General features: G+C 58.1%; 1 protein-coding gene across 1 annotated transcript in view; it reads left to right on the forward strand.

Annotated features, from left to right (window-relative positions):
- EPHA8 (EPH receptor A8) overlaps positions 1–22,802 on the forward strand; it is a 31,700-nt gene extending 8,898 nt beyond the window's left edge. Inside the window, exons 3-17 of the mRNA XM_054571453.1 lie at positions 2,602–3,265; positions 10,287–10,442; positions 11,853–12,188; positions 15,463–15,587; positions 15,666–15,828; positions 17,037–17,130; positions 18,358–18,425; positions 19,230–19,394; positions 19,596–19,781; positions 20,032–20,093; positions 20,615–20,824; positions 21,662–21,811; positions 21,900–22,090; positions 22,370–22,543; positions 22,679–22,802. Of these exons, the coding sequence (XP_054427428.1) occupies positions 2,602–3,265; positions 10,287–10,442; positions 11,853–12,188; positions 15,463–15,587; positions 15,666–15,828; positions 17,037–17,130; positions 18,358–18,425; positions 19,230–19,394; positions 19,596–19,781; positions 20,032–20,093; positions 20,615–20,824; positions 21,662–21,811; positions 21,900–22,090; positions 22,370–22,543; positions 22,679–22,793 (2,859 nt within the window). The 3' untranslated portion in view covers positions 22,794–22,802. The remainder of the gene's footprint in view (positions 1–2,601; positions 3,266–10,286; positions 10,443–11,852; positions 12,189–15,462; positions 15,588–15,665; positions 15,829–17,036; positions 17,131–18,357; positions 18,426–19,229; positions 19,395–19,595; positions 19,782–20,031; positions 20,094–20,614; positions 20,825–21,661; positions 21,812–21,899; positions 22,091–22,369; positions 22,544–22,678) is intronic.
- The last annotated feature ends 236 nt before the right edge of the window (positions 22,803–23,038 follow it).

Below are 23,038 nucleotides of genomic sequence, written 5' to 3' on the forward strand. Positions count from 1 at the left end.
AGATGCCTGGGGTCCTCATTCTAGCGCTGATGGAACGGCTCAGAGCCCCCCGGATTCTCAGAGCACCACATTGTTTTACCTTTTACCTCTGATTCTATTTCCTTTTTAAAATTGTTTTCTATTACAGTTGACATTCGATATTATTTTGTATTAGTTTCAGGTGTACAGCACAGTGGTTAGACATTTATATAATTTACGAAGGGCTCCCGCCATGAGTCCAGACCCTGCCTGGCCATACCCAGCTATCACAGTATTGCTGACTCGGTTCCCTCTGCTGCGCCCACACCCCTGTGGCTATTTGTAACCACCAACTGTACTTAGTCACTTCACCTGCTCACCTAGCCTCGACTCCCATCTGGCAACCCTCAGTCCCTTCTCAGTATCTGTGAGTCTGTTTCTGTTTTGTTTGTTTGTTTATATTCTTCTTTAGATCCCACACATACTCGTAAGTGAAATCACACAGCAACCATCCTTCTCTGTCTGGCTTATTTCATGAGGAATGGTCTTTACCGCTCCCCTACCCCCGTTTAAGTAATAGGATTTCTAATTCAAGGACAAGTGCACATAAAGGCCCAAGAGAGAGGATCAAGGCACTCTGCGTCTCTGGTGGAGCTGGGACAGGGACCCAGAGCTTGCCCCCTCCATCTGCCCTAGGCCCCCAGCCTCTCCCCGGGGTCCTCAGGAATCCACTGAACTCAGCCCACCAGTAACTGCTCCTTGCTAACCAGCATCCTGCAGTTGAGGAAACTGGGGCCCAGAGAGGAGCAGCGACCCGCCCAAGGCCGCTGCATCTTCTGCGTGACTCCTCTGTGTCTAAACTGGCCTTTTGGTGCTCACTGAACACTGTCTACACTTCCAGTCTCGCTGGGGCTCCTCCCTCCCATCCCTGCAAGAGGTACTTCTGGTGTGTTCCTTTCTTCAAGTTGTAAAATACCCATAATGTAAAATTCACCATTGTTTTTAATCTTAACCATGTTTAAGTAGGCAGTTCAGTGGCATTGGGCACATTCACGTTGTTGTACAACCATCCCCACCATCCAGCTCCAGAACGTTTTCGTCTTCCCAGGTTGAACTCCTGTCCCCATTAAATCGTGACTCCCCGCGCCCCTCGCCCCAGCCCTGGACAGCCGCCATCCTCCTTTCTGTCTCTGTGAATCTGACTACTCTGAGCACCTCATGCAAGGGAGTCATGCTGTATTTGTCCTTTGGAGTCTAGTTTCTTTTACTTTGTGCAGTGTCCTCAAGGTTCACCCATGTTGCAACCTGTCAGACTGCATTCCCCGTTAGGGCTGAATGTTACCCCGTGGTATGGAGAGACCACATTTTGTTTATCCATTCACCCCACGATAGGGGCTTATGTTTCCACCTTCAGTCTGCAAAACACCTGTTTGAGTCCCTGCTTTCATTTCTTTTGAGTGTATACGCAGAAGTGGAATTGCTGGACTGTATGCTAATTCCGTGTTTAATTTTTTGAGGAACTGCCGTACTGCCTTGCACAGCGGCTGCACCATTTTACATTCCCACCAGCCACGCACAAGGGCTCTGTGTCTCCACATCCTCACCAACATTTGTTTTTTTTCCTCTTGTTTTGATAATAGTTAATGGGTGTCAAGTGGTATCTCATTGTGCTAGGGATTCAAACTTCCCTAATGGTTAGTGATGTTGAGCACCTTTCCGTGAGCTACTTAGCCATCTGTATAGCTTCTTTGGAGAAATATCTATTCAAGTCCTTTGCCCATGTTTAAATAGGGCTCTTTGTATTTTTGTCATTAAGTTTTATTAGTTCTTTATATATCCTGGATATTAATTCCTTATCAGGTACATGATTTTCACATATTTTCTCCCATTCCATGTGTTGCCGTTTCACTCTGTTGATAGTGCCTGGTTTATTTCTGAATCAGCGATGCCTGGCCAGCACCTGGCACTGAGCTATCACACTCAACTTTCCTGCATCCTAGTTTTCTCTTGAGTGGAACCCAGGCCAACCCATGAGCCCCCAGCCCTATGTAGGGGGCCGAGGGACCCCCAGGAGCGGCAGGACAGAGAGAGTCGATTATCAGGCACTGAACTAGCGCCAGTTCAGGGGGCACTGCTGAGGATTTGAGGTGAGGACACGACATGGTCCCTTCATGCATTAGAATGATTCCTCAGGCGGCTGATAGGAACACTGGCCTGGGGACCTGCTGACGTCCCCCAGCAAGTCCGCTCACTCCAGGAATGATTGGAAGAGCTACACAGAAGCGAGGTCAGAGCTTTGCAGGTTCGGTAGCTGTTCCAGCCCTGGCTCCATCATTCCCTAGTTATGTGACCTCAGGCACGGAGCTCATATGTCTGAGCCTCTATTTACTCTTCTGTAAACAGGCAATAAGTAACACTTCCCCTGAAGGATGTGGCACTCTGCAAGCCACATCTGTAGGGTGCCTGGTATCTAGCAGCTGTGACAATCCACCAGAAAAGGCAGCTCCTCCAGGAGGGAGCATGGGCCCTCTTCTCCCCCAGGACACCCCCAGCGCAATACATGGGACACGGGGCAAGGGTGACTGGTAAAGAAGGCAAAGTGTTGACTCTCATTGCAGCTGGCTGTGCTCTCTCTGCCTGCAGTGGGACTCCATCAACGAGGTGGACGAGTCCTTCCGGCCCATCCACACGTACCAGGTGTGCAACGTCATGAGCCCCAACCAGAACAACTGGCTGCGCACCAGCTGGGTGCCCCGCGATGGTGCCAGGCGCGTCTACGCTGAGATCAAGTTTACCCTGCGCGACTGCAACAGCATGCCCGGCGTGCTGGGCACCTGCAAGGAGACCTTCAACCTCTACTACCTGGAGTCAGACCGCGACCTGGGCGCCAGCACGCAAGAAAGCCAGTTCCTCAAAATCGACACCATTGCAGCCGACGAGAGCTTCACGGGTGCGGACCTGGGCGTGCGACGCCTGAAGCTCAACACGGAGGTGCGCGGTGTGGGCCCGCTCAGCAAGCGCGGCTTCTACCTGGCCTTCCAGGACATCGGGGCCTGCCTCGCCATCCTGTCCCTCCGCATCTACTACAAGAAGTGCCCTACCATGGTGCGCAACCTGGCTGCCTTCTCGGAGGCAGTGACAGGGGCTGACTCCTCCTCACTGGTGGAGGTGCGGGGCCAGTGCGTGCGGCACTCAGAGGAGCGGGACACGCCCAAGATGTACTGCAGTGCCGAGGGCGAGTGGCTGGTGCCCATTGGCAAGTGCGTGTGCAGTGCCGGCTACGAGGAGCGGCAGGATGCCTGTGTGGGTGAGCGCGCCGCGCGTGGGCTGGCCGGCAGGGGGGCTCAGCCTGGGCAGGCCTGCCACGGTGTGGGGGGGTCGCCGTGGCCAGCAGGCATCTGGGTCGTGCACACAGCACCTGGGACAGTAGGTGAACCTCCCATGTTTCTGTGTCAGCAAATACACAGGCCACCTGTGTGTATTGAGGGGGTGGGGACAGGGAGCAAAACACACTATAGCCAAGTGGTACCTTCTGTGGCACTGCGGAGAGGTACACCTGCAGCTACCTGGGTGATTGGGTGTTCTACTGGGTACGTACCTGTGTCAGGGAACAATGCTGTGAACTAACTTCGGTCAGCATTGTTCTAAGCACTCTTAATATACTAACTCATTTAATCCCCACAGCTACCCTATGAAATAGAAACTACTATCCTGATTTTCTAGATGAGGAGACTGAGACACACAGAGGCGAAGCAACTTATACCCAAGGTCACACAGCTAGCAAGTGGCAGAGCTGTGATTTGAACCCAGAAGTCTGGCTCTACAGTCTGTGCTGAAAACTATTAACCTACTTGCCAGTGGGGCAGAAGGAAGCGGCCCCGGGCCCTGGGTGAATGAGTGCAGAGGGGGGCTCAGCGACAGTACGCAGGCGGGGCACCCAGGGAGTACTGTCTAGGCCGGGTGCGTCACTGGGCACCTGCAGCAACCTTCCCCTGCTCAGGACGATCTTACTAAGGACCTGCGAGAGAGGACAACCAAGGTCCTCGTGAAGGAGGACAGCTGAGGGCGCCTGGATCGTGAAATAGCCCGTGTTCCTATGCACGGGACTGTTCCCGTCCCGTGGCGCCTGTTCCCACCGATACACTGCTGCATCCCCACATCAGAGGCCAGGAGCAGGCCCAGGCCTCAGGCCCTGCGTGCGTGTGCGTGTGCGTGCGTGCGTGCGTGTGTGTGTGTGTGTGTGTGTGTGTGTGTGTCTGGTCAGCAGACCCTATGTGGGGGCAGTGCAGCCGAGCACCCTGACAGCAGGGGACACTGAGAGTGTGGTTGTGGACAGACAGCTGCTACCCCAGCTGTTCCTGCTCTCGGCCTGTCTGCCCTCTGCCCTTCCCTGGCCTCCGCGGACACACGGCAATTCAGCCACTCAGAGCACAGCGAAGCCCGCTGTGGAGACCACTGGTTCTCTTGGGGAAGGAGATGTGCCCATGAAGGGATCAGAGAGACCAGACAGCCTCAGTGAACACTGGGACGGAGCCCTGTTGGCCACTAGGAACATCCTCCCAGCCCTTACTGCCACCACACAGGCCCCGAGGCCACAGTCATGGGAACTTCAGGCCCCTCAGCGCCATCCCTCTGCCTGTAGCCAGCAGGAAGGATCCCTTGGTGTTTACGGGACTGAGCAGGACACAGGCTGACAATTTTAGTGAGGCACAAGGTCGTTCTTGGACCAGGACCTTCCGTCCAGCTACCAGGCCCTTTCAGGCCCCGCTCTGGGGCTCTCTAGTTTCCTTAAGAAATCTTTCTTTATACTTCCAACTGCTACGAGTCTTTAACTCTCCCAGACCCTAAACCTCACAGTGCCTTCTGTGGCATTTGCCTCTTTCTGGATTTGGTCTACCCTCTGTGGCCTTGTGTGTAAGGCTGCCAGCCCGCCAGGCTCTCCTGGTTCCCATCACAGACATCCCTGTATTTCTCAGCTCCCCGCAGGGTAATAACAATAACAGGCATCCCTATTGCCTTGACAGCTTGCAAGGGGATTCCTCCTACATCAATTCATTTGCTCATTGTAATAAGGCAGGCATTTATAATTCCATTTTATAGATGGGAAAACTAAGGCTCAGGAGGTAGTGTCACCTGCAGAGGTCTCACAGCTGGTGAGAGGCAGAGCTGGGACCGAGGTCTGTCTTGCTCTAGCCAAAGTAGTCTTTCTACCCATCCCCGGCCCACCCCAATTGCTTTCCTTGCTGGGACTGGCTCCCAACACCCCCTTATTCTGATGGGAATAATGAAGTTCTTTAGCAACAATTTTTTGAATGTTTGCCATGTGCCAGATACTTGAATAAGTGATTCTTACACATTCTGGGGAGCATCTCCTGTGTCCTGGGCACTGGAGATTTAGGCACTGGGAGTCCCAGCCTTCTGGGAGTGCACGACCTTTCTCATTCTTACAACAGTTCTCTAAGCTAAGTATTGGGTCTGATCCCAGGTTGTCTCACTCCAGAGCCCCGAACTGCTTCCTCTGCCCACAAAGCCCCGCTTCCCCCATTGCTGGACGACATTCAGAGAGTAGGTTTACTGGCCGGTGGATATCCGCGCAAGGTCAGCCGCTGCCCCCAGCTCTGGATTTAGCCAGTGAGCACAAGCCAAGTCGCTTGCTTGTCCTGTGGGCACTGAGATGCACGTGAGGCTGGTCCTCCTGCCCTCGGGGTTGTGGCCTCGCTCAGAGGACTCAGGTACTGCTCCAGCCTCCTTATTTGACAGCGGCAGGAAGTGGAGCCCAGAGAGGGAATGTCTTGCCCAAGGCCCCACGGCGTGCCAAAGGGAGGGCTCTTGGTGGAAACCCCAAGGCCTGAGCAGCTGCATCTCCCAAGGCCAGGAGAAGCCAAGGCCACTTCCTGGCACATTAATAAAAAATAACAAGGAGATGGCAAAGCAGGGTCAGGGAACTGCAGCTTATTTTGAATTTTACATCTAAATCACAATACAACATAATTATGCTAGTTGCAAGATAATTACAGGTTCCATAAAAAATATTAATTCATAGTGCCCTGCAGGCAGTGAAGCTTAAGGACGGAGTGCCAATTTAGGTCACGCGAGGAGAGGCTTTTCTCAGCCCTGTCGGTGGGCTTCTGTGATTGCCTGTGGACCTCCTCTGAAGCGGCAACACAGGCCCCACACCGAGGTGCACCCCGTCTTTGGTGGGTGGCCTGAGAGTAGGGAGACAGGGGCCAAGTAGGAGCTGGGGACAGATAGGGGTGCATTTCCTGCGCTACTTGAGGGGGGGTCCTCTCAGAGCTGTGGCCCCCTGCCCAAGCCGAGTGGGACCTCCTGAGGTCATGGGGCCCCTGGCCTTCTGTGCTAGGTGGCTGTCTCAGAGCAAAGAGCGAGGAGAGGAAGGGCTGGGACTTGCTAGGGAGGGGGTCCTGCCTTGCCCAGCCCTGAGCACCCCCTCCCAGGCAGGGGCCAGACCCACAGTGACAGCCACCCTCCAAGCCTCCAGTTCCCCATTTCCCAAGTTTTGCCCTCAAAGTGCCCCTCAAAAGTGGCTGGGCAGTGCCTGGTTTCACAGGGAAAACCATAAAGCCCAGGAGAAGGGACCTGTCTGGTCACAGGGCTCTTTCGAGGCCTCACTGAGACCTCCCTCAGGCCTCAGAGTTCCCCAGAAGAATGTGGGGCTGAGCCAGTTTACCGGTGAGGACGTAGGGGTCCAGAGAGGTGAAGGGGCTGGCCCCAGGGCACACAGCTAGAAGTGGCAGATTGAATCAGCTCCCCTACCGGAAAGCGCTCCGGGCCTCACCGTTCCTGACCCAGTGACCTCCCCCACACCTGGCTGCACCCCCGTCCCACCCCATCCCACCCACGAGGGAAAGGACTCGTCAGAACATCACCCAATGGAGCAGCAGCCCAGAGTCTGAAGTCCAAGTGGCCATCCTTCCTGGCACCTGGACACAGAATATAAATCACCCTCCGCGGCCTTAATCATCTTTCTATAAATATCGGAGTCTCATTTCAGAGTAGGGGGCATGGACATTGAGCTCTTTTGCCTCCTGACTGTGCTTGAAATCTGATTTAGAATTAATTTCCTTTGGTCGTCCACTGGCGGACACCATATTTGTCAAATCTCAAGCTCTTGGCAGGGGAGAAAGGAGAGGTGGCTGGGGCCTCGGGCAGCAGCCGGCCTGACAGGCGGCCTGGGCAAGGTGCCCCGGGCAGGGGCAGGAGCCCCTCCTGGCCCACAGCCCACACGGGCGCACGCAGACTCCGGAAGCGCCCTGGGTCGCCGGGCAAGCCCGAGCCCCAGCCCAGAGCTGCTCCATCTGTCTCGGCCATTAATTCCCGGCTCTGCCTCCAGGTCTCTGGGCTCCCTGAGGCCTGGTGATTAGTATTCTTATTAAAGATTATTTTATTTCATTGCGTGGATTAATCTGGCCTTGACACATTCGAGCCATATGGGTGTTAGTGGAGCGTGTGAGAACCGCCCACTGGCGAGCAGTGGGGCGGGGCCATCTCGAAGGCCAGGAGGACCTCCAAGGCTCTCCGACCTGGGTTTGCATGCTGGCTGGGGGTAGGGAGACCTAGGCCAAAGCGCGCAAGCTCCCCAAGCCTCTGTGTTCTCTCTGCCAAACAGCTGTATCAATGCCGACTATGTAGAATTGTAACAATAGGTGCTAGGCACCATCCTGGCGTGCACTCATGTGCATGCATCCCTGTCGTCCTCATAGCGGCCGTAGGAGCCCACGTTTTGCAGACGGGGAAACCGAGGCCCAACAACATGCCAATGTCACTTAGCCTATGGGAAGAGGTTAGACAAGCAAAGGAACCCGGGCAGCCTGCCCCCACAGGGCTGGTCTTAGTTGGCGAGGGCCAGATGAACTGTGAACGGTCAGGGACTCGGACGAAGGCTGTCACGTGCTTCCTTCGTGCTGCGCATCATGCCAAGGTGTCACCGCATGTGTCCTTGCCTGCCCCTCACTTCTCTGAAAGCTCCGTGAGAGCGGGATACCAGCTCCCACTCAGCTCGGGTCCACAGATGCTCAGTAAATATGGGCGAAGGAATAATTGAGGGACAGAATAAGCAAGCCGTCCCCGAGGTGCTAAGCACCATGGACCCGAAAGATAATTACAGTGAGGATTACTGTCATTCAGTTCCATGACAGATTCAACAAATAATTTGCTGACCAAGTGCAAAGCCCACTTCCTGGGCTCAGAGGCTGTGCCCTGGACTGGGCTTCCTGGCGGGGGGTGGGGGGGTGGCTCCTGGGAGGAGGAGGGGACATCACAGAGTGTCAAGTAGGAGCCCCCACAATTCCAAGCTCCCAGCCCCAGGTCAGACCTGAGCCCTCCCTGGGCCTCCCCAGAGGCGGAGGGAAGATGTCTCCAAACCAAGGCACGTTTCCCTTGACTTCCCTCACCTAGAAGCCCCTCCGGCTCCACGGCCTCTTGAGTCTCTGAAGCAATTTAAGGACATTATCATTCTTCCTGATTTCAGGTGTTCTCTCAGGTTAGGAGAGTTTTACAAATTAACCTGATTTTAGCTATTATAATAAAGAGGTAGGATTTTTTTATTTTTAAATGACACTGTGTCTTTCCAAATGGAACTCCTCTCAAGCCCTGAGGTTTTCAGAACGGGCTTAGCGGAAAGAGACCCTTGTGAGCTTCCTGGTGGCCCCTGCTGCAGAGGAGTCCAGTTCCAGGGGTGAGCTGGGAGCTGCCTGCCTGGGTGACATTTGGGCCTCCTGAACCCCTGGGGTCTCTCTCTGCCCGGAGCAGGTAGCGATGGGATTAGCTCACTTTGAAAACTCCCCCCAGCACTGGCAGCGTCTCAGCCAGATGTGCTCGGAATATTGAGATGGACCCGGCCTCCTGCGGCCGTATACACAAGGGTCTGCCCGCAGGACCTTCTGGCCTGGGAGAGGAGTCAGGCACACAGGTCGGTAGGCACAGCCAGAGGGTTTCGGGCGCTGAGACTGAGCAGGGACTGCGGAAGTCCAGGTGGGAGTGGCCACCTCTGGGTGCGCGCGCGCATGGGCAGTGTGGGGCGGTCCAAAAGGCTTCATCGAACAGATGGTGGAAATGTATCTCGAGAGATGGACAGGTTGACACAGGTGAGAAGGCATCCCAGGAGGCAGATGCAGCACGTGCAAAGGCCCTGGGACAGGAAGCAACCCGCTGGGTGTGAGGCATGGCCAGTCTGTAGCTCCGCTCGAAGGCAGGGAGTGAGAGGTGGCCCTGGGGACGGCTGCAGAGCGGGCCTCGGGGGCCCATGAGGATTTGAACTGGCAGTGCCAGGGTCAGGTGTCATTATAGGGAGTCCCTGAACCTGGAGGATCCCCAGTCCCTGCACGGCTCACTCGTTCTTGTTCTTTAGACCACCATACCCTCTCCTGTCTCCTCCTTGGAGGAGGTTACTCCTCCCACCATTTACCCTTTGCAGCTCATCCTCTTTATTTCCTTCCTGGAAGGGTGACAGCGTGCCTGCTGTGGGCCCCCCACCCCTAATCCCACTCTTTGAAGGCAGAGATGGGGGGATCTTGTTCATGGCCATGTCTCCAGTGCCCAGACCCGTGCCCAGCGCAGAGCAGGCACCCAGGCCTCGGGCGGAATGAATGGTGACCACATCAGCAGGCAGGTCTGGAGGCCGGGCGGGCAGCCGCTGAGGTCGTCCAGAGGAGAGACAAGGCAGAGGCTGCAGAGAGGGCCACACGGGAGACAAATCTGCCACAGCCATGGTGACAGAGGGGCCGGGGGCCTGCAATTCCTAAATGGCCACCATTGCGTGAGGGGCTTATCGAACACACAAGACTCCCAGCCTCCCCCCACCCCGCTCTTCTAATTCTTATCACCCATGTCTCTCTTCCGGTCATTTTCTGCCCACTCTCACTCCCTGTCCCACTTTCTCATCCCACCCAAGTGACATCCCTGGGGTTTGGGTTCCCCGATGATTCTTAGTCTCTTGGCCCCCACCCCTGAGGCCTGCGTCTCACTCAAGACCAGTACCCTGTGAAGGACAGAGTCAGGCAGGGCCTTGGTGGGAGGGGCGGCTGGAGCAGGGGCTCCTCCCTGTGCCGACTTTGGGGCTGGGACTCAGGTGTCAGGGTCCCAGCCTCCTCTCTGCCTTCGACGTGGCGTGCAAGCCTATGTAAGTGACAGGTCCCTCTGTGCTTCAGTCCGTCCCTCACAGATGAAGGCAGGACCGGGTGCTGCTGAAGATCTGCACGTCTGTCCCTCAGGGGAATCCCCCCACCCCCCGGCTGCAAGAAGGCCCTGGGTCAGAGTGAGAGTTGTCCCTGAGACCAGTTGGCTTACCCGCGGCCCCTTCTCTTCCACAGCCTGTGAGCTGGGCTTCTACAAGTCTGCGCCCGGGGACCAGCTGTGTGCCCGCTGCCCTCCCCACAGCCACTCCGCGGCCCCTGCCATGCAGGCCTGTCGCTGTGACCTCAGCTACTACCGCGCAGCCCTAGACCCACCGTCAGCACCCTGCACCCGTGAGTACCATCCCTGGACCCCAGAACCCATAAGGGATTCTTAGGAGCCGTGTGTACACGAGTGTGTGCGCACATCTGGGTGCCTGTAGGGGATTCCTAAGTCCCAGTAGAGCTTGAACAAACACACCCTGTGAACTCAGCGTGTATACCTCTGGCCCTGCAAAGGAAGCGTATACCTGGAACAGGCATGTTGTGTGCATGCATGCCCTGGGTACCCCAGGGGACTCCAGAGGAGGCCTGCCTACTGTGTGGCTGTCTTGACCTCCTGCTGACTTGGCTCCTCCATTGCCTCCTCTCCCCTGGCCTGAAGGGGCCTCTCATGCTTCCATCCCTGCTGGGGAGGGACTGCAGCCAGCTCAGCATGCCCTGGGCTCTTGTGGTGGAGCAGGGGGTACTTCATAAGATTCTGGCTGATTTTGCCCCAGAATTTACCCCAACCTGATCCCCATCTTTCTCTCCCTCAGCTCCTACACCACCCAGTCCAGGTTCCATGCACATGGCAAGGGCTGGCCCAAGTCTTCACACCGTGCAGGGGCGCTTGCGCATGTACGCACCCCCTCTCCCTCCACCGTTCTGCCCAGACCTGTGCACTTACCCACCTGGGACCCGCCAGGGCAGAGAGGATGGCTGGGTGACATTTGCACTCCACTGACCAGACTCTGCTTTCTCCCCAACTTCACAGTTATAGGTTCTAGAAATCTGAAGTCTGGGCTTTGAGTAGTCCATACCCTTCAGGTTCTAAGATTCTCTGTGATTCTGAGATTCTGCACTTCTGTTTTCTTAAGATCAAAGATTGCCTTCCTGGGATTCTGAGAGTTGGGATTCTGAGGCCCAGAGGTCTTCACAGCCTCCACCCCGGCCCACCTGGCCCAAATCCTAACCCCCAGGGGTCTGCCCCGACCCCGCCCTTCTTTCCAAAGTCTCTGTGCAGCCTAGACAGGGGCTCTAGGGACTGGGCGGAGGGAAGGGCTGGGGTCACCTGCTGGCCTTCCTGGGGCCTCCAGTGTAGGCATGGGCCCAGCGGCATTTACATTAAACTCAGCACAGGGGGTCAAGGAGTGGAGAGCGGGACACTTCGCCCCGGGGCGACTGCGGGGGCACCCCCAGGGCCGTGCTGTCTCCCTCTGGCTCTGCTGAGAACTTTGGGAGCAAAAACTGCAGCATCCCTGTGGTCCAGTGAAGGAAGGGGGCCTTAGATTTCTTTGCCCAGACTACGACACTGTGGTCCTAGTCCAACATCAGAGACACTGCTTCCGCCCTTGGGGAGCTTCCGAAGGATAGAGTGGGTGTGACCTTATGCTTAGGGAGCCCCAGATATCATGGGGGAGCCAGACCTTCCGTGGTCTAGTGGGGGAAATGGCCACCCCAAATAAATATCCTCCACCCCACTTGTCGCTCTCTGCTCCCCAGGGCCGCCCTCAGCACCAGTGAATCTGATCTCCAGTGTGAATGGGACATCTGTGACCCTGGAGTGGGCCCCGCCCCTGGACCCGGGTGGCCGCAGCGACATCACCTACAATGCTGTGTGCCGCCGCTGCCCCTGGGCGCTGGGCCACTGCGAGAAGTGTGGGAGCGGCACCCGCTTCGTGCCCCAGCAGACGAGCCTGGTGCAGGCCAGCCTGCTGGTGGCCAACCTGCTGGCCCACATGAACTACTCCTTCTGGATCGAGGCCGTCAACGGTGTGTCTGACCTGAGCCCTGAGCCCCGCCGGGCCGCAGTCGTCAACATCACCACGAACCAGGCAGGTAGGCGGAGACGCGCCGTCCCCTAGCTTCCCGGGCCCGTGCCCTCCCAGGTGCTGCCGCAGTGGCCTCACCGGGTCCTTAAGCTAGTGCCTGCCCCTTCAGGCCCTGCTCTCCTCACCAGGACCTGGAGCTACAGGCTCTCTTAGCAAAGTAGGATGTGTCTTATGATCCAGAAGGCACAGAGGCAGGTGATCATGGCCATCAGAGGCCGGGGTTCCAGAACTTTCCTTCGTTGCCTCTGTTTCTTTCCTGGTGCACTGGCATGCCTAGTACCTGCCTCCAACTTTTCTGAACGCCCTTATTGGGCCCATGGCTTTGAGTCCACTTTTATCCCCAAATTTATGTCAACAACACAGACCTCTCCCCTGAGACCCAGCCGCCCGCTCCCATTTCTACTCGGATGTGTTTTAGACAAGCCCCCAAACCTGCACCTCTCGCGGGCCCCCATCTTAGGAAATGGCACCACCATTCACGGGGTTGCTCAAGCCCCAAGCCCCAGGGGGTTACCCTGGACTCCCTCTCTGTCCTGCCACGTCCAACCACCAGCCAGTCCCCCTGGATCCCCCTTCCACACAACCGCCTCCACACTCAGGGTCCCCACCAACTCCATCTGTCTTAGTGAGCTCGGGCTGCTGTAACAGAATGCCATAGGCTGGTGGCTTCAACCACAGGAGTCGACGGCTCCCAGTTTTGGAGGCCAGAAGTCCAAGATCAAGGTGCTGGCCAATTTGGTTCGTGGGGAGAGCCCTTCTCCTGGTTGTAGATGGGGGCCTCCTACCTGCGTCCTTACACGGCAGAAAGAGAGGGAGAGTGAGAGAGCGAGTTTATAAAGGCACTAATCCCAACATGAGGGACCCCATGCCCTTATCTAAACCTAATTACCACCCTAAGGTCCTAGCTCCAGTGATCATATTGGGGGTTAGGGCTTCAATATATTAAGTTGTGGGGTTGGGGTGGGGACACAGTTACCTCCATAGCACTGCCCACGTCCCCATCACATGTTGCCTGGACAACCACAGGAGCCCCCTCCCACTTGGTCTCATAATGGGTTCTCCCACCACATCCTGAATGAGCTTTAAAAATGTAAGAGATTCCCTTTTCTCCACATCCTCTTCAACACTTACTTTGTGTCTTATTGGTAATACCCATTCTAACAGCTGGGAGGAGGTAGCTCATTGTCGCTCTGATGTGCATTTCCCTTATCACTAGTGATGTTGAGCACCTTTTCATATATCTGTTGGCCATCTATCTTATGTCTTCTTTAAAGAAGAGTCTGTTTAGGTCCTCTGCCCATTTTTTAATCAGATAGTTTGTTTTTCTGTAGTTGAGTTGTATGAGTTCTTTATATATATTGGATATTAGCCCCTTATCAGAGGTATCAATTTGTAAATATCTTCTCCCATTTGGTTGGTTGGCTAAATTTATATAATGTTTTTAACCAGTGTTTCCCCAATAAACTTAATTTAAGAAAGAAAACATATGTGAGATCAGGCCACACATGAGCCCTTTAACACTCTCCGCCTGAGCTCGCATTCGGTTCAGACCCCCCACGGGCCGCCATGCCCCGCCTCGCCTGCCTCTCCAGCCCGGCCCACCCACTCTTGCCCGGCGGCTCCCTTTCTGCCACAAGGGCCTCCAGTTCCCATCCTTGAACACACCAAGCCCTCCCCCTCCCTGGGCCTTGGCCTTGCCTCCCCATCACAGTGACACAGTCCTCCCGGTGACGTCCCCATGGCTGGCTCCTTCCGTCCCCAGCTCAGCTGGCATCCCCACCTCAGGGAGGCCTACCCGGGGATCCCAGCTAAGGTGACTCACCGCTCCTGCCTGGCCCTGTGGGTGGTCTGTTCCATCACGGCTCCCTCTGCAGAGCTCTCATGGCATGTCACCAAATGTTCAAGGGTTGTCCTCAGAGACCACTTGGTCCTCCCCCTGCCCTCACCTCTTCTCCACAACCCCCGCTTTTCCTGGCGCCCTCTCTGGTGCCCCGCCCAATGCCCTGCCATCTTGGAGCCCTGATCTCCCTTTGTGTCTGCCCACTCACACCTCTTTCCTGGGACATGTCTTCCTCTTTAAGAGGCATTAGTATTCCTGGCTCCGAGTGTGTCCCTTGCATCCAGTGGTCTCACTGGGGCCTCACCACTGCCTGGCAGGGGGCAGCTGCTAGGTTGCTGGCTTAGCTGCCCTCTGGATGGGGAAGGAGCTTCCCTGAGACAGCGGTGCCCCAGCCAGCAAGAGAGGGCAAGGCTGTGCGCCCAACCCGAGCCCCAGGCTGCGGGATCACCTATGTACCCCACCCTGCAACCTAACTCTGGGGTTGCTTCTTAGTTTTCCATGTCAAAGTCATGCACAACATTTACTGAGCATCTATGGTGTGTGGTCCCTGCCTTCAGAGGACTCCCAGGCCTGCCAGGAGACAAGATGCCCAGATATGAGGCGGGGGGCAGGGGGACACAGGGAGCGCAGGGCTGAGCAGAGGAGGAAGAGGAGGGCTTCAGGATCGAGGGCCAGGGAGGAGGGGCTTGCACCCCTGCGGGCCCTTCCCTGTTTGGCCATGGCTGGGTCTCTATCTGACACTTTGCAGCAGACCCTGCTCCGGGATGATGGCACTGGACACCAGAGGGCGGGAAGACAGGGATGGACAAGGGGATGGGTGGATCAGCCAATGAGTGAGGGTGAATGGGAGTCTCGGCGTGACTGAGAGAATACTTGAGCTCAGATCGGCCAGGCTCAGCTCATGTCCTTCCCCTGGCTGTCCAGAGCTCCGCCGGTCATACCTCCAAGCCCAGCAGCGAGGGCACAGGCTCCTTCCGTCCCTGCCTCCCTTCCTTCTCCTCTCCTTCCTCCTTCCTCACACTCCTGAGAGCTGCCCCACAGAGGGCTGGGGGTGGGAGACCTGGAGGCAGAGCCATCAGGTGATGGGGCCCAGGGTGGACAAGAGCGGCTGCTTGCCGGGGTGGCGGGGTCCTGCACTCCCAATGGAGGGGCCTGGCCAGAGAGGAGAAGGAGGAGGCAGTGAAAACCGGGGCCCTCCCACCCTGCCTGGGTCAAGCCAGCTGTAGCATCCCAGACCAGAGGCAGGCTGTGCAGAGCCTGGGTGACCCACCGGGTGGCAGCCTATGATTTGCCAGGAGGATAGGAGGGGGCTGGCTCTCCTGGGGCCCAGGCAGGACGGCCAGCAAGCTGAGCATGGGCCAAGCAGCGCCTGGGGAGGCGGGGGGACAGAGGCCAGCCCTGATCATCCAACCCTCTGAGCAAGGCCGGCCTCCCTCCCCAGCCCCGTCCCAGGTGGTGGTGATCCGCCAGGAGTGGGCAGGCCAGACCAGCGTCTCGCTGCTGTGGCAGGAGCCTGAGCAGCCCAACGGCATCATCCTGGAGTACGAGATCAAGTACTATGAGAAGGTGCCAGCCCTCCGCGCGGAGGAAGGGGGAAGGGAACAGGCAGGGGTACCCTTGGCTGACTGCCCCTCCCGTGGACAGGACAAGGAGATGCAGAGCTACTCCACTCTCAAAGCTGTCACCACCAGGGCCACCGTCTCGGGCCTCAAGCCGGGCACCCGCTACGTGTTCCAGGTCAGAGCCCGTACCTCGGCAGGCTGCGGCCGCTTCAGCCAGGCCATGGAGGTGGAGACCGGGAAACCCCGTGAGTGCAGGGAGCGGGGAGGGCAGGGGAGCTGGGCCGGGCCAGGCGCTGGGCCCTGTGGTCAGAGGAAGGACACTTGCTGAGCAGGTGCCTGTGCTGGGTTGCCATTTCTACAGCCACAATTAACTGAGGCTCCAAGAAAGAAAGTGACTTGCCCAAGGCAACAGAGCTCGCAACAGCCTGTAAACGCTGGCTTTTGCCAAACGTCAGCGTGACCCATGGCAGGGTAACCTTGTGCTCACCCGAGAGACACTCCAGCAAGTCAGCATTATCCTCGTCCCTGTTTTACAGACAAGCAAAATGAGAGTCACAGCAGAAAAGCAAATTGCCTAACATTACCCAGCAGTGCAGGATTTGAACCTGGTCAGTTTGGGGACAAATTCTGCGCTGCTTCCCCAGTGCCGTCTTGCCCCAGCCTCCAGAGCACTGGTTCCCATAGTATTGTCTGGGACCAGCAGCATTAGCAGCACCTGGGAGCTGTCAGAAGTGCTGATTCTCAGAATCAGAAACCCTGGGTTGGGGGCCCATTGATGCAGGCTTTCCCAAGCCCGCAGGGCCGTTCTAAGGCGCATGCAGGCCTGAGCACTCCCGGGCCCTTCTCCAGCCAGTCAGGGTCTTTCCCTCTACTCGGGCACCTGCCAGGGGACGGTGCCAGGATGGAAGGGGTCAAGGCTGAGTTAGCTAATGACCCTGCTTGCCTGCACTCCCTTGGTACTCGTGCATCTGAAGTGCTTTTAGGTCAGTTACCACAAGGAGATGCTCCAGGTAGGACTCCTGTCCCACTGCCTCCCGTTTACTGTGTGGCTTTGAGTAACAGCCTCAGTTTTCTCTTCTGAAAATGGGAGATACTATCTCCCAGGAAGGCATGCGGGATGGTTTATCGAGACTGGAATGCGCAGCTCTCAATGGGCATTTTTTGACTTATGTTACAGGTGAGAAAACTGAGGCTCAGAGAAGTCTAGCGACTCTCCCCAGGTCTCACAGCCCCAGGAAGTGGCGGCACTGGGTTGGGAGTCTAGGGAGCCCAAGGCAGCAGGGCCTTGAAGGAGAAGCTTAGTAGAGGCGAGGTGAGGTCAGAGGAAGCGGTGGACGGCGTCCTGACTCTGGGCGGACTCGCAGCTGAGGAGGCTGACCCCCAGGCGCAGGGAGGGCCCCAGGCCGAGGCTGAGACTGAGAGGCAGCCCCACCTCCCCCCGGTTCCCCTGCAGGGCCCCGCTACGACACCAGGACCATCGTTTGGATCTGCCTGACACTCATCACCGGCCTGGTTGTGCTTCTGCTCCTGCTCATCTGCAAGAAGAGGTGGGTGGCCCTGGGTCCAGCCCCTCGAGCCCCGCCCTGGAACACCAGGTCTCCTCTTGCGCCGGGGGCTGGGCTCACTTACCGATACACCTGTTCTCCTTTCCTGCTTCTTGGAAGGGACACTTTTCTGTTGCCTCCCACGGCCTGGCCCACCCCACATTTCTTGCCCACATCTCTGGCCTCGCCTCCATCCTGCCAGCCCCTTTTCTCCAAACAATTTTGAAAGGCTGGAGGACCCCGGGCTCGTCCCAGGCGCTTCCCTCTTCCCCATTGACCCAGGTCCCTCTTTTCTGAGGGATGTTATCAGGGCCCATGGCTTTGAATTCCACTCTCATGCTGACATCCCCAAACGTACGCCCCCAGCACAGACCTCTCCCCTGAGGACAGGCGGACTGCTCCACGGGGATGTGCTTTAGGCAAACCACCCCCTACACCGGCACCGCCGTGGGCCTGCCCGTCCTGGGACATGGCGCCACCGTTCACGGGATTACTCAGGCCCCAACCCAAGTTGTCGTCCTTGGTTTTCACCTCCACCCACCAGCCGGTCCCACGGGGTGTCCCTTCAACACCCACTTCCATCTCATTTAATCCCAGTACTCCAGTGACGTAGAGATTCTGACCTTGTTTTGCAGGTGAGTAAACTGGAGATCAAGGAGGTTTTTAGGCCACCTGCCAAATAGATGCCAGAACTGGGACCTGAACCCGGCCTGTCAAAGCGAAGCACCATGCCCTCAGTCCCTGTCCCGTCTCCCGCTCCATTCCAGAGGCGGTGGAGGGGGGACACTGTGGTCACACGGGCTCAGGATCCCAGGCAGCGAGAGTCCAAAGGCTCGTCTCACAGGTGGAGAAACTGAGGCCCAGGGAAGGGAAGGAGCTTGCCAAGGTCACACAGCAGAGGCTGGCCTTAGAAGCCTCATCTCTCAACCCCTCCACTAGGGACAGTTTCATATAAAATGGGGCTAATAACCCACAGAATTTGCCGGGAGGGCCAAGTGGGCTCAGCTTTGTAAATGAGGAAGGGTTTATAAACTCCAGGGACGTCACAGTTCAGCTGAGTTGAGAGCCCGAGGGTGGGGGCGCCCGTCAGCAGGAGCAGGGGCTGGGGTGTCAGGCGCTGCCCTGAGAGGGGAGGGGAGAAGCGGGGTGAGTCCTGGCTTTTCCCGGAACGGGGTCAGGGCTGGGAGCAGGGCGGTGTGGCCCCGGGCAGAGCGTGCCCATGCTCTGCAGGCACTGTGGCTACAGCAAGGCCTTCCAGGACTCAGACGAGGAGAAGATGCACTATCAGAACGGGCAGGGTGAGTGCCGGGGCCCTGGGGTCTCAGGGCAGGGAGGAGGCCACGCGGGGACCGGTGCTGGTCTGGGAGTGGGAAGAAGGTGCCCACAGAAAAGACCGGGGCCCCAGAGGTGGACGGCAGGGCATCACAGAGGCCTGAGACCCCAAAGGCGCACTGTTCTTCCCCTTTTGTGGGTTCACAGACCCCGCTGAGGCTGCTAGGGACCCTGTTCCCAGGGAGATGCACAAATGCATCTCCCACAGTTTTAGGGAGGTTCACATTCTTGCACGAGAACTCCTGCTAGAGAGAGTTTCCAGGACTCTGCAGAGACCCCAGACAACAAGGCAAGTATGGGGGTGCCTACCTCCATGTTCTGCCTTTGGGCCCATTTACACATTTGTATCCATCATGGTACTGATTCCCGTTGGGCCTGAATGCAGCCTCAGAATCCTTCTTAACACAGTTGTCTAGAAAACCACTTTCAGTCAATCTAAGTTGGCACTTGTGATGAAATCTTTTTGCTACATTCTTACCCCAGAACAATTTAGAAAGATCCTAGGACTCTAGAAGTGACCCCATAAAATGACAGACATGCTCCAAACTGACTGCAGACCCTTAAGGCCCCTAGAGACTCCAGGGCTATTCCATAGAGACCCTAGTTTCACACGGCAAGCACTTAATAGGCACCCAGTGTTTGCCACATCCTGAGATTCCCGGAGATGCCCTTCACCCTACCTACCCCCAGACCTGCCCCAGGCCCAGAGGATGCTGGGAAGGAAAGTCCTCCTGGACGCCACTGAAGGCCCTTCTGCCCTGGCCCCTCAGCACCTCCACCTGTCTTCCTGCCCCTGCACCACCCCCCGGGGAAGATCCTGGAGCCCCAGTTCTATGCAGAGCCCCACACCTACGAGGAGCCGGGCCGGGTAGGCCGTGGTTTCACCCGAGAGATTGAGGCCTCCAGGATCCACATTGAGAAAATCATCGGCTCCGGTGAGCTTCGGGAGTTGGGAGGCTGGGGACAACGTGGAGGGGCACCCGGGGCAGAGGGGGAGCGAAACCGAGGAGCCTGGTATGGCCATACCCACGGGAGCGCTCGGGCGTGTGACACTGGGGAAGCGTGGGGGACCTGGGCTGAGGGCAGGGCGGGCGGTCCCACTGCCCTCCCCGTGCCTGCCCCCCTCGGGTCCACAGGCGAGTCGGGGGAAGTCTGCTACGGGCGGCTGCGGGTGCCGGGCCAGCGGGACGTGCCTGTGGCCATCAAGGCCCTCAAAGCCGGCTACACAGAGAGACAGCGGCGGGACTTTCTCAGTGAGGCGTCCATCATGGGTCAGTTTGACCACCCCAATATCATCCGCCTTGAAGGTGTCGTCACGCGTGGTAGGTGCCCAGGGAAGGCAGCCTCACCCTGCAGGGCCCCTGTTGCCCAGGACAGGGCTCTAGGTCCATCCCCACACCACCCTGCTCTGCCTATCCCCCGGCGCAGTCCCCGGGTGGATTGGTCAGGAAGGGCTCCCAGAGCCACCCCAGTGCTGGCCCAGCCCCTGGTGGGGGACGTGTTCCTGGGGTGTCTGATCGGCAGCCCTGGTTCCCCCACCAAGAGCCTCCGCCACCCCACCTGCCTCCCCAGGCCGCCTGGCGATGATCGTGACAGAGTACATGGAGAACGGCTCCCTGGACACCTTCCTGAGGGTGCGTGCCCCACTCCACCTTCCGCATGGGCTGGGAGGGGCACGTCCAGCCTGGGCGTGGGGAGATAATGTGAGGCCTCCAAACACCCCCAGGAGCTTGGACCCGACAGCCCTGGGGAAGGGGGAGCCAGGTGCAGAGTCTTAACGGTCAGCCAGGCAGCCTGCCTCTAGCCCCATCACGCAAGAGTCCCTGTGCTGCATGGGGTCCTGCTGCCCTGCCACAGGCTGAGGGCCCCACCCCGTCGGGAAGCATGGTGGGTGTCATGGAAACCCCTAGATTCCCAGCCCTCCCTGCCGTTTATTTGCTGGGGACCCTTAGGCCCAGGGCTTAGCCTCTCTGGGCCTTCATCTCTCCTGCACAATGGATGAGCTGTCTTTGCTACCCCACCTGCCTCTTGGGGTTGCTGTGAGTGGGAATGAGACCACAGGAACACACCTTAGCCCATCACGTGCTTCCCATGCAGCAAGGCACTTTGCAAACTGCAAAGAGCCTTCCTGCAGCCCAAGCCGTGTCCTCTGCAGACTCATGATGGGCAGTTCACCATCACGCAGCTGGTGGGCATGCTCAGGGGGGTGGGCGCTGGCATGCGCTACCTCTCAGACCTGGGCTACGTCCACCGCGACCTGGCCGCCCGCAACGTCCTAGTGGACGGCAACCTGGTTTGCAAGGTGTCTGACTTCGGGCTCTCGCGGGTACTGGAGGACGACCCCAATGCCGCCTACACCACCACGGTATGTGGCCCACTCTCCTTTCCGATAGGCCCAGGGAGGGGCGGAGTGGCACAGAGGGTGACCTTCCCCCAGCTTGTCGTTCAGTGAAGTTGGCAATTTCTAGGTTGCCTTCTGCCTGAGGCAAGTCCTGACTCTTTGCATCTCTGTTTCCCCCCCTGGGAAACGTAAGCAACCCTGCCTCCCTTTACTCTACCACTGGGTGGCTCTGGACCCCAGGGCTGGTCCCCACGGTCACTCGCTGGGAGATCTGGGGAAAGTTAGCGTCTCTCTGAAACACATCCACTCCACATCTGTCGCTAAAGCTGGCTACATGCGAGCATTTTCAAAATGCATCTCCTGGAGATTTCGGCATCACCCGAGGCAGCTTTGAGGCTGCCTCAAAGGCTGAGCAGCAGGGCGTGGCCCCCAGCCCTGCCTCCGTCAGAACCTTCTCATTGTGTCTCACCCACTGAGCCTCTGAGTAAGGTTTGCTCCACTTGGAGAAAGGATTTGTGACCCAGCCCCCCAAAAAAGAGAGAGAAAGGAATAAGAGGATGAGGAGGGACTCCTCAGTACTCATCCTTGGTCTCTGAGCTTCGTGCTTTGCTCAGGCATTGACCGCTTAACTGATACTGACTGAGCATCTACAACGTGCCAGGCACTCGCACACTTCCCTTCCTTCAGTTCTCACAGCGGCTCTGGGTGCCGGTCTCCCTGATCAGCCCTCCTCCCCAGGCCCCTCGCCCTGCCTCCCCCACCGGACTGCTTACCAGGACCCCCACGGGAAGCAGGACGCCTGTGTTCAGCTCCCTGGCTCAGGCTAAGGAGACCCGCCCTACGTTCCTGTGCCCATCGCAGGGAGGGAAGATCCCCATCCGCTGGACAGCCCCTGAGGCCATCGCCTTCCGGACCTTCTCCTCGGCCAGCGACGTGTGGAGTTTTGGTGTGGTCATGTGGGAGGTGCTGGCCTATGGGGAGAGGCCCTACTGGAACATGACCAACCGTGACGTGAGTGCGGGGCCCCAGCCGGGCAGAGGCGGGTGGGGCCTTGGCGGGCGGGCCAGTCTCGAGCCCGGCGCGGTGCTCCCCTCCCCAGGTCATCAGCTCCGTGGAGGAGGGGTACCGCCTGCCGGCACCCATGGGCTGCCCCCGCGCCCTGCACCAGCTTATGCTTGACTGTTGGCACAAGGACCGGGCTCAGCGGCCTCGCTTTTCCCAGATTGTCAGCATCCTTGATGCGCTGATTTGCAACCCTGAGAGTCTCAGGGCCACGGCCACTGTCAGCAGGTGCCTGGTGCCCACCCCAGCTCTGCCCCAGCCCCGCTGCCCTCCCAGCATTGTCCTCACTCAGTCCCAACCCTGGAACAGCCCTGCCCTGACCCCTGGACCAGACCCAGCCTGGGCCCTGAGCCCTGTTCTGCCTGGGCCTTTCTCAGGCCTCTCCTTTCAAGCCTGGCGTCTAGCCCCTCAAACCTTTTGGCCACTGCTGAGCCTGGATGGAGGCTGAGGTCCTTGAGGAAGGCAGAGGCCCTGGCAGGCCACTTACCAAGGGCCCCTGTGCCTCAGGTGTCCAGCCCCTGCCTTTGCCCGGAGCTGCTTTGACCTCCGTGGTGGCGGGGGTGGCAGCAGCGGCCTCACCGTGGGGGACTGGCTGGACTCCATCCGCATGGGCCGCTACCGGGACCACTTTGCCGCTGGCGGTTACTCGTCTCTGGGCATGGTGCTTCGAATGAATGCCCAGTAAGTGCTGGTCCCGTGAGGGCAGGGCAGGGAGAGGGCAGGGGGCCAGAGGCAGCTCCAGGGATTGAGTGTGTCCCTGTGCCCATGGCTCTCAGCTCCCAGGCCAATCAGGCCAGTACCACCCTTTTTTCACAGGGATGTGCGTGCCCTGGGCATCACCCTGATGGGCCATCAGAAGAAGATCCTGGGCAGCATCCAGACCATGAGGGCCCAGCTGACCAGCACCCAGGGGCCCCACCGGCACCTCTGACCAATCCACGCCAGCCCTGAATCATGCCAGCTATCAGGGGATGTGCAGGGGTGGCCGGTGGTCAAGGCAGCCCCAGGCTTCCGCCCCTCGTCCTCGGCTGCCTTCCCGTCAGGCGCCCATGAGGCCACAGGCTCCACCCCAGGACCTGGAGTTGTCCGGGTCAGGCCACCTGGAGAGGGACCTTTGGTGCCCAGCATGGCTGGGACACCTGGCCCAGGGCAGGGGGCCTTCTCTTTCCCAGACGC

Source organism: Pteronotus mesoamericanus, unplaced genomic scaffold, assembly GCF_021234165.1.
Source record: "Pteronotus mesoamericanus isolate MK-2021 breed Mesoamerican mustached bat unplaced genomic scaffold, CSHL_Meso_final contig_221, whole genome shotgun sequence".
Taxonomy (NCBI): Eukaryota; Metazoa; Chordata; class Mammalia; order Chiroptera; family Mormoopidae; genus Pteronotus; species Pteronotus mesoamericanus.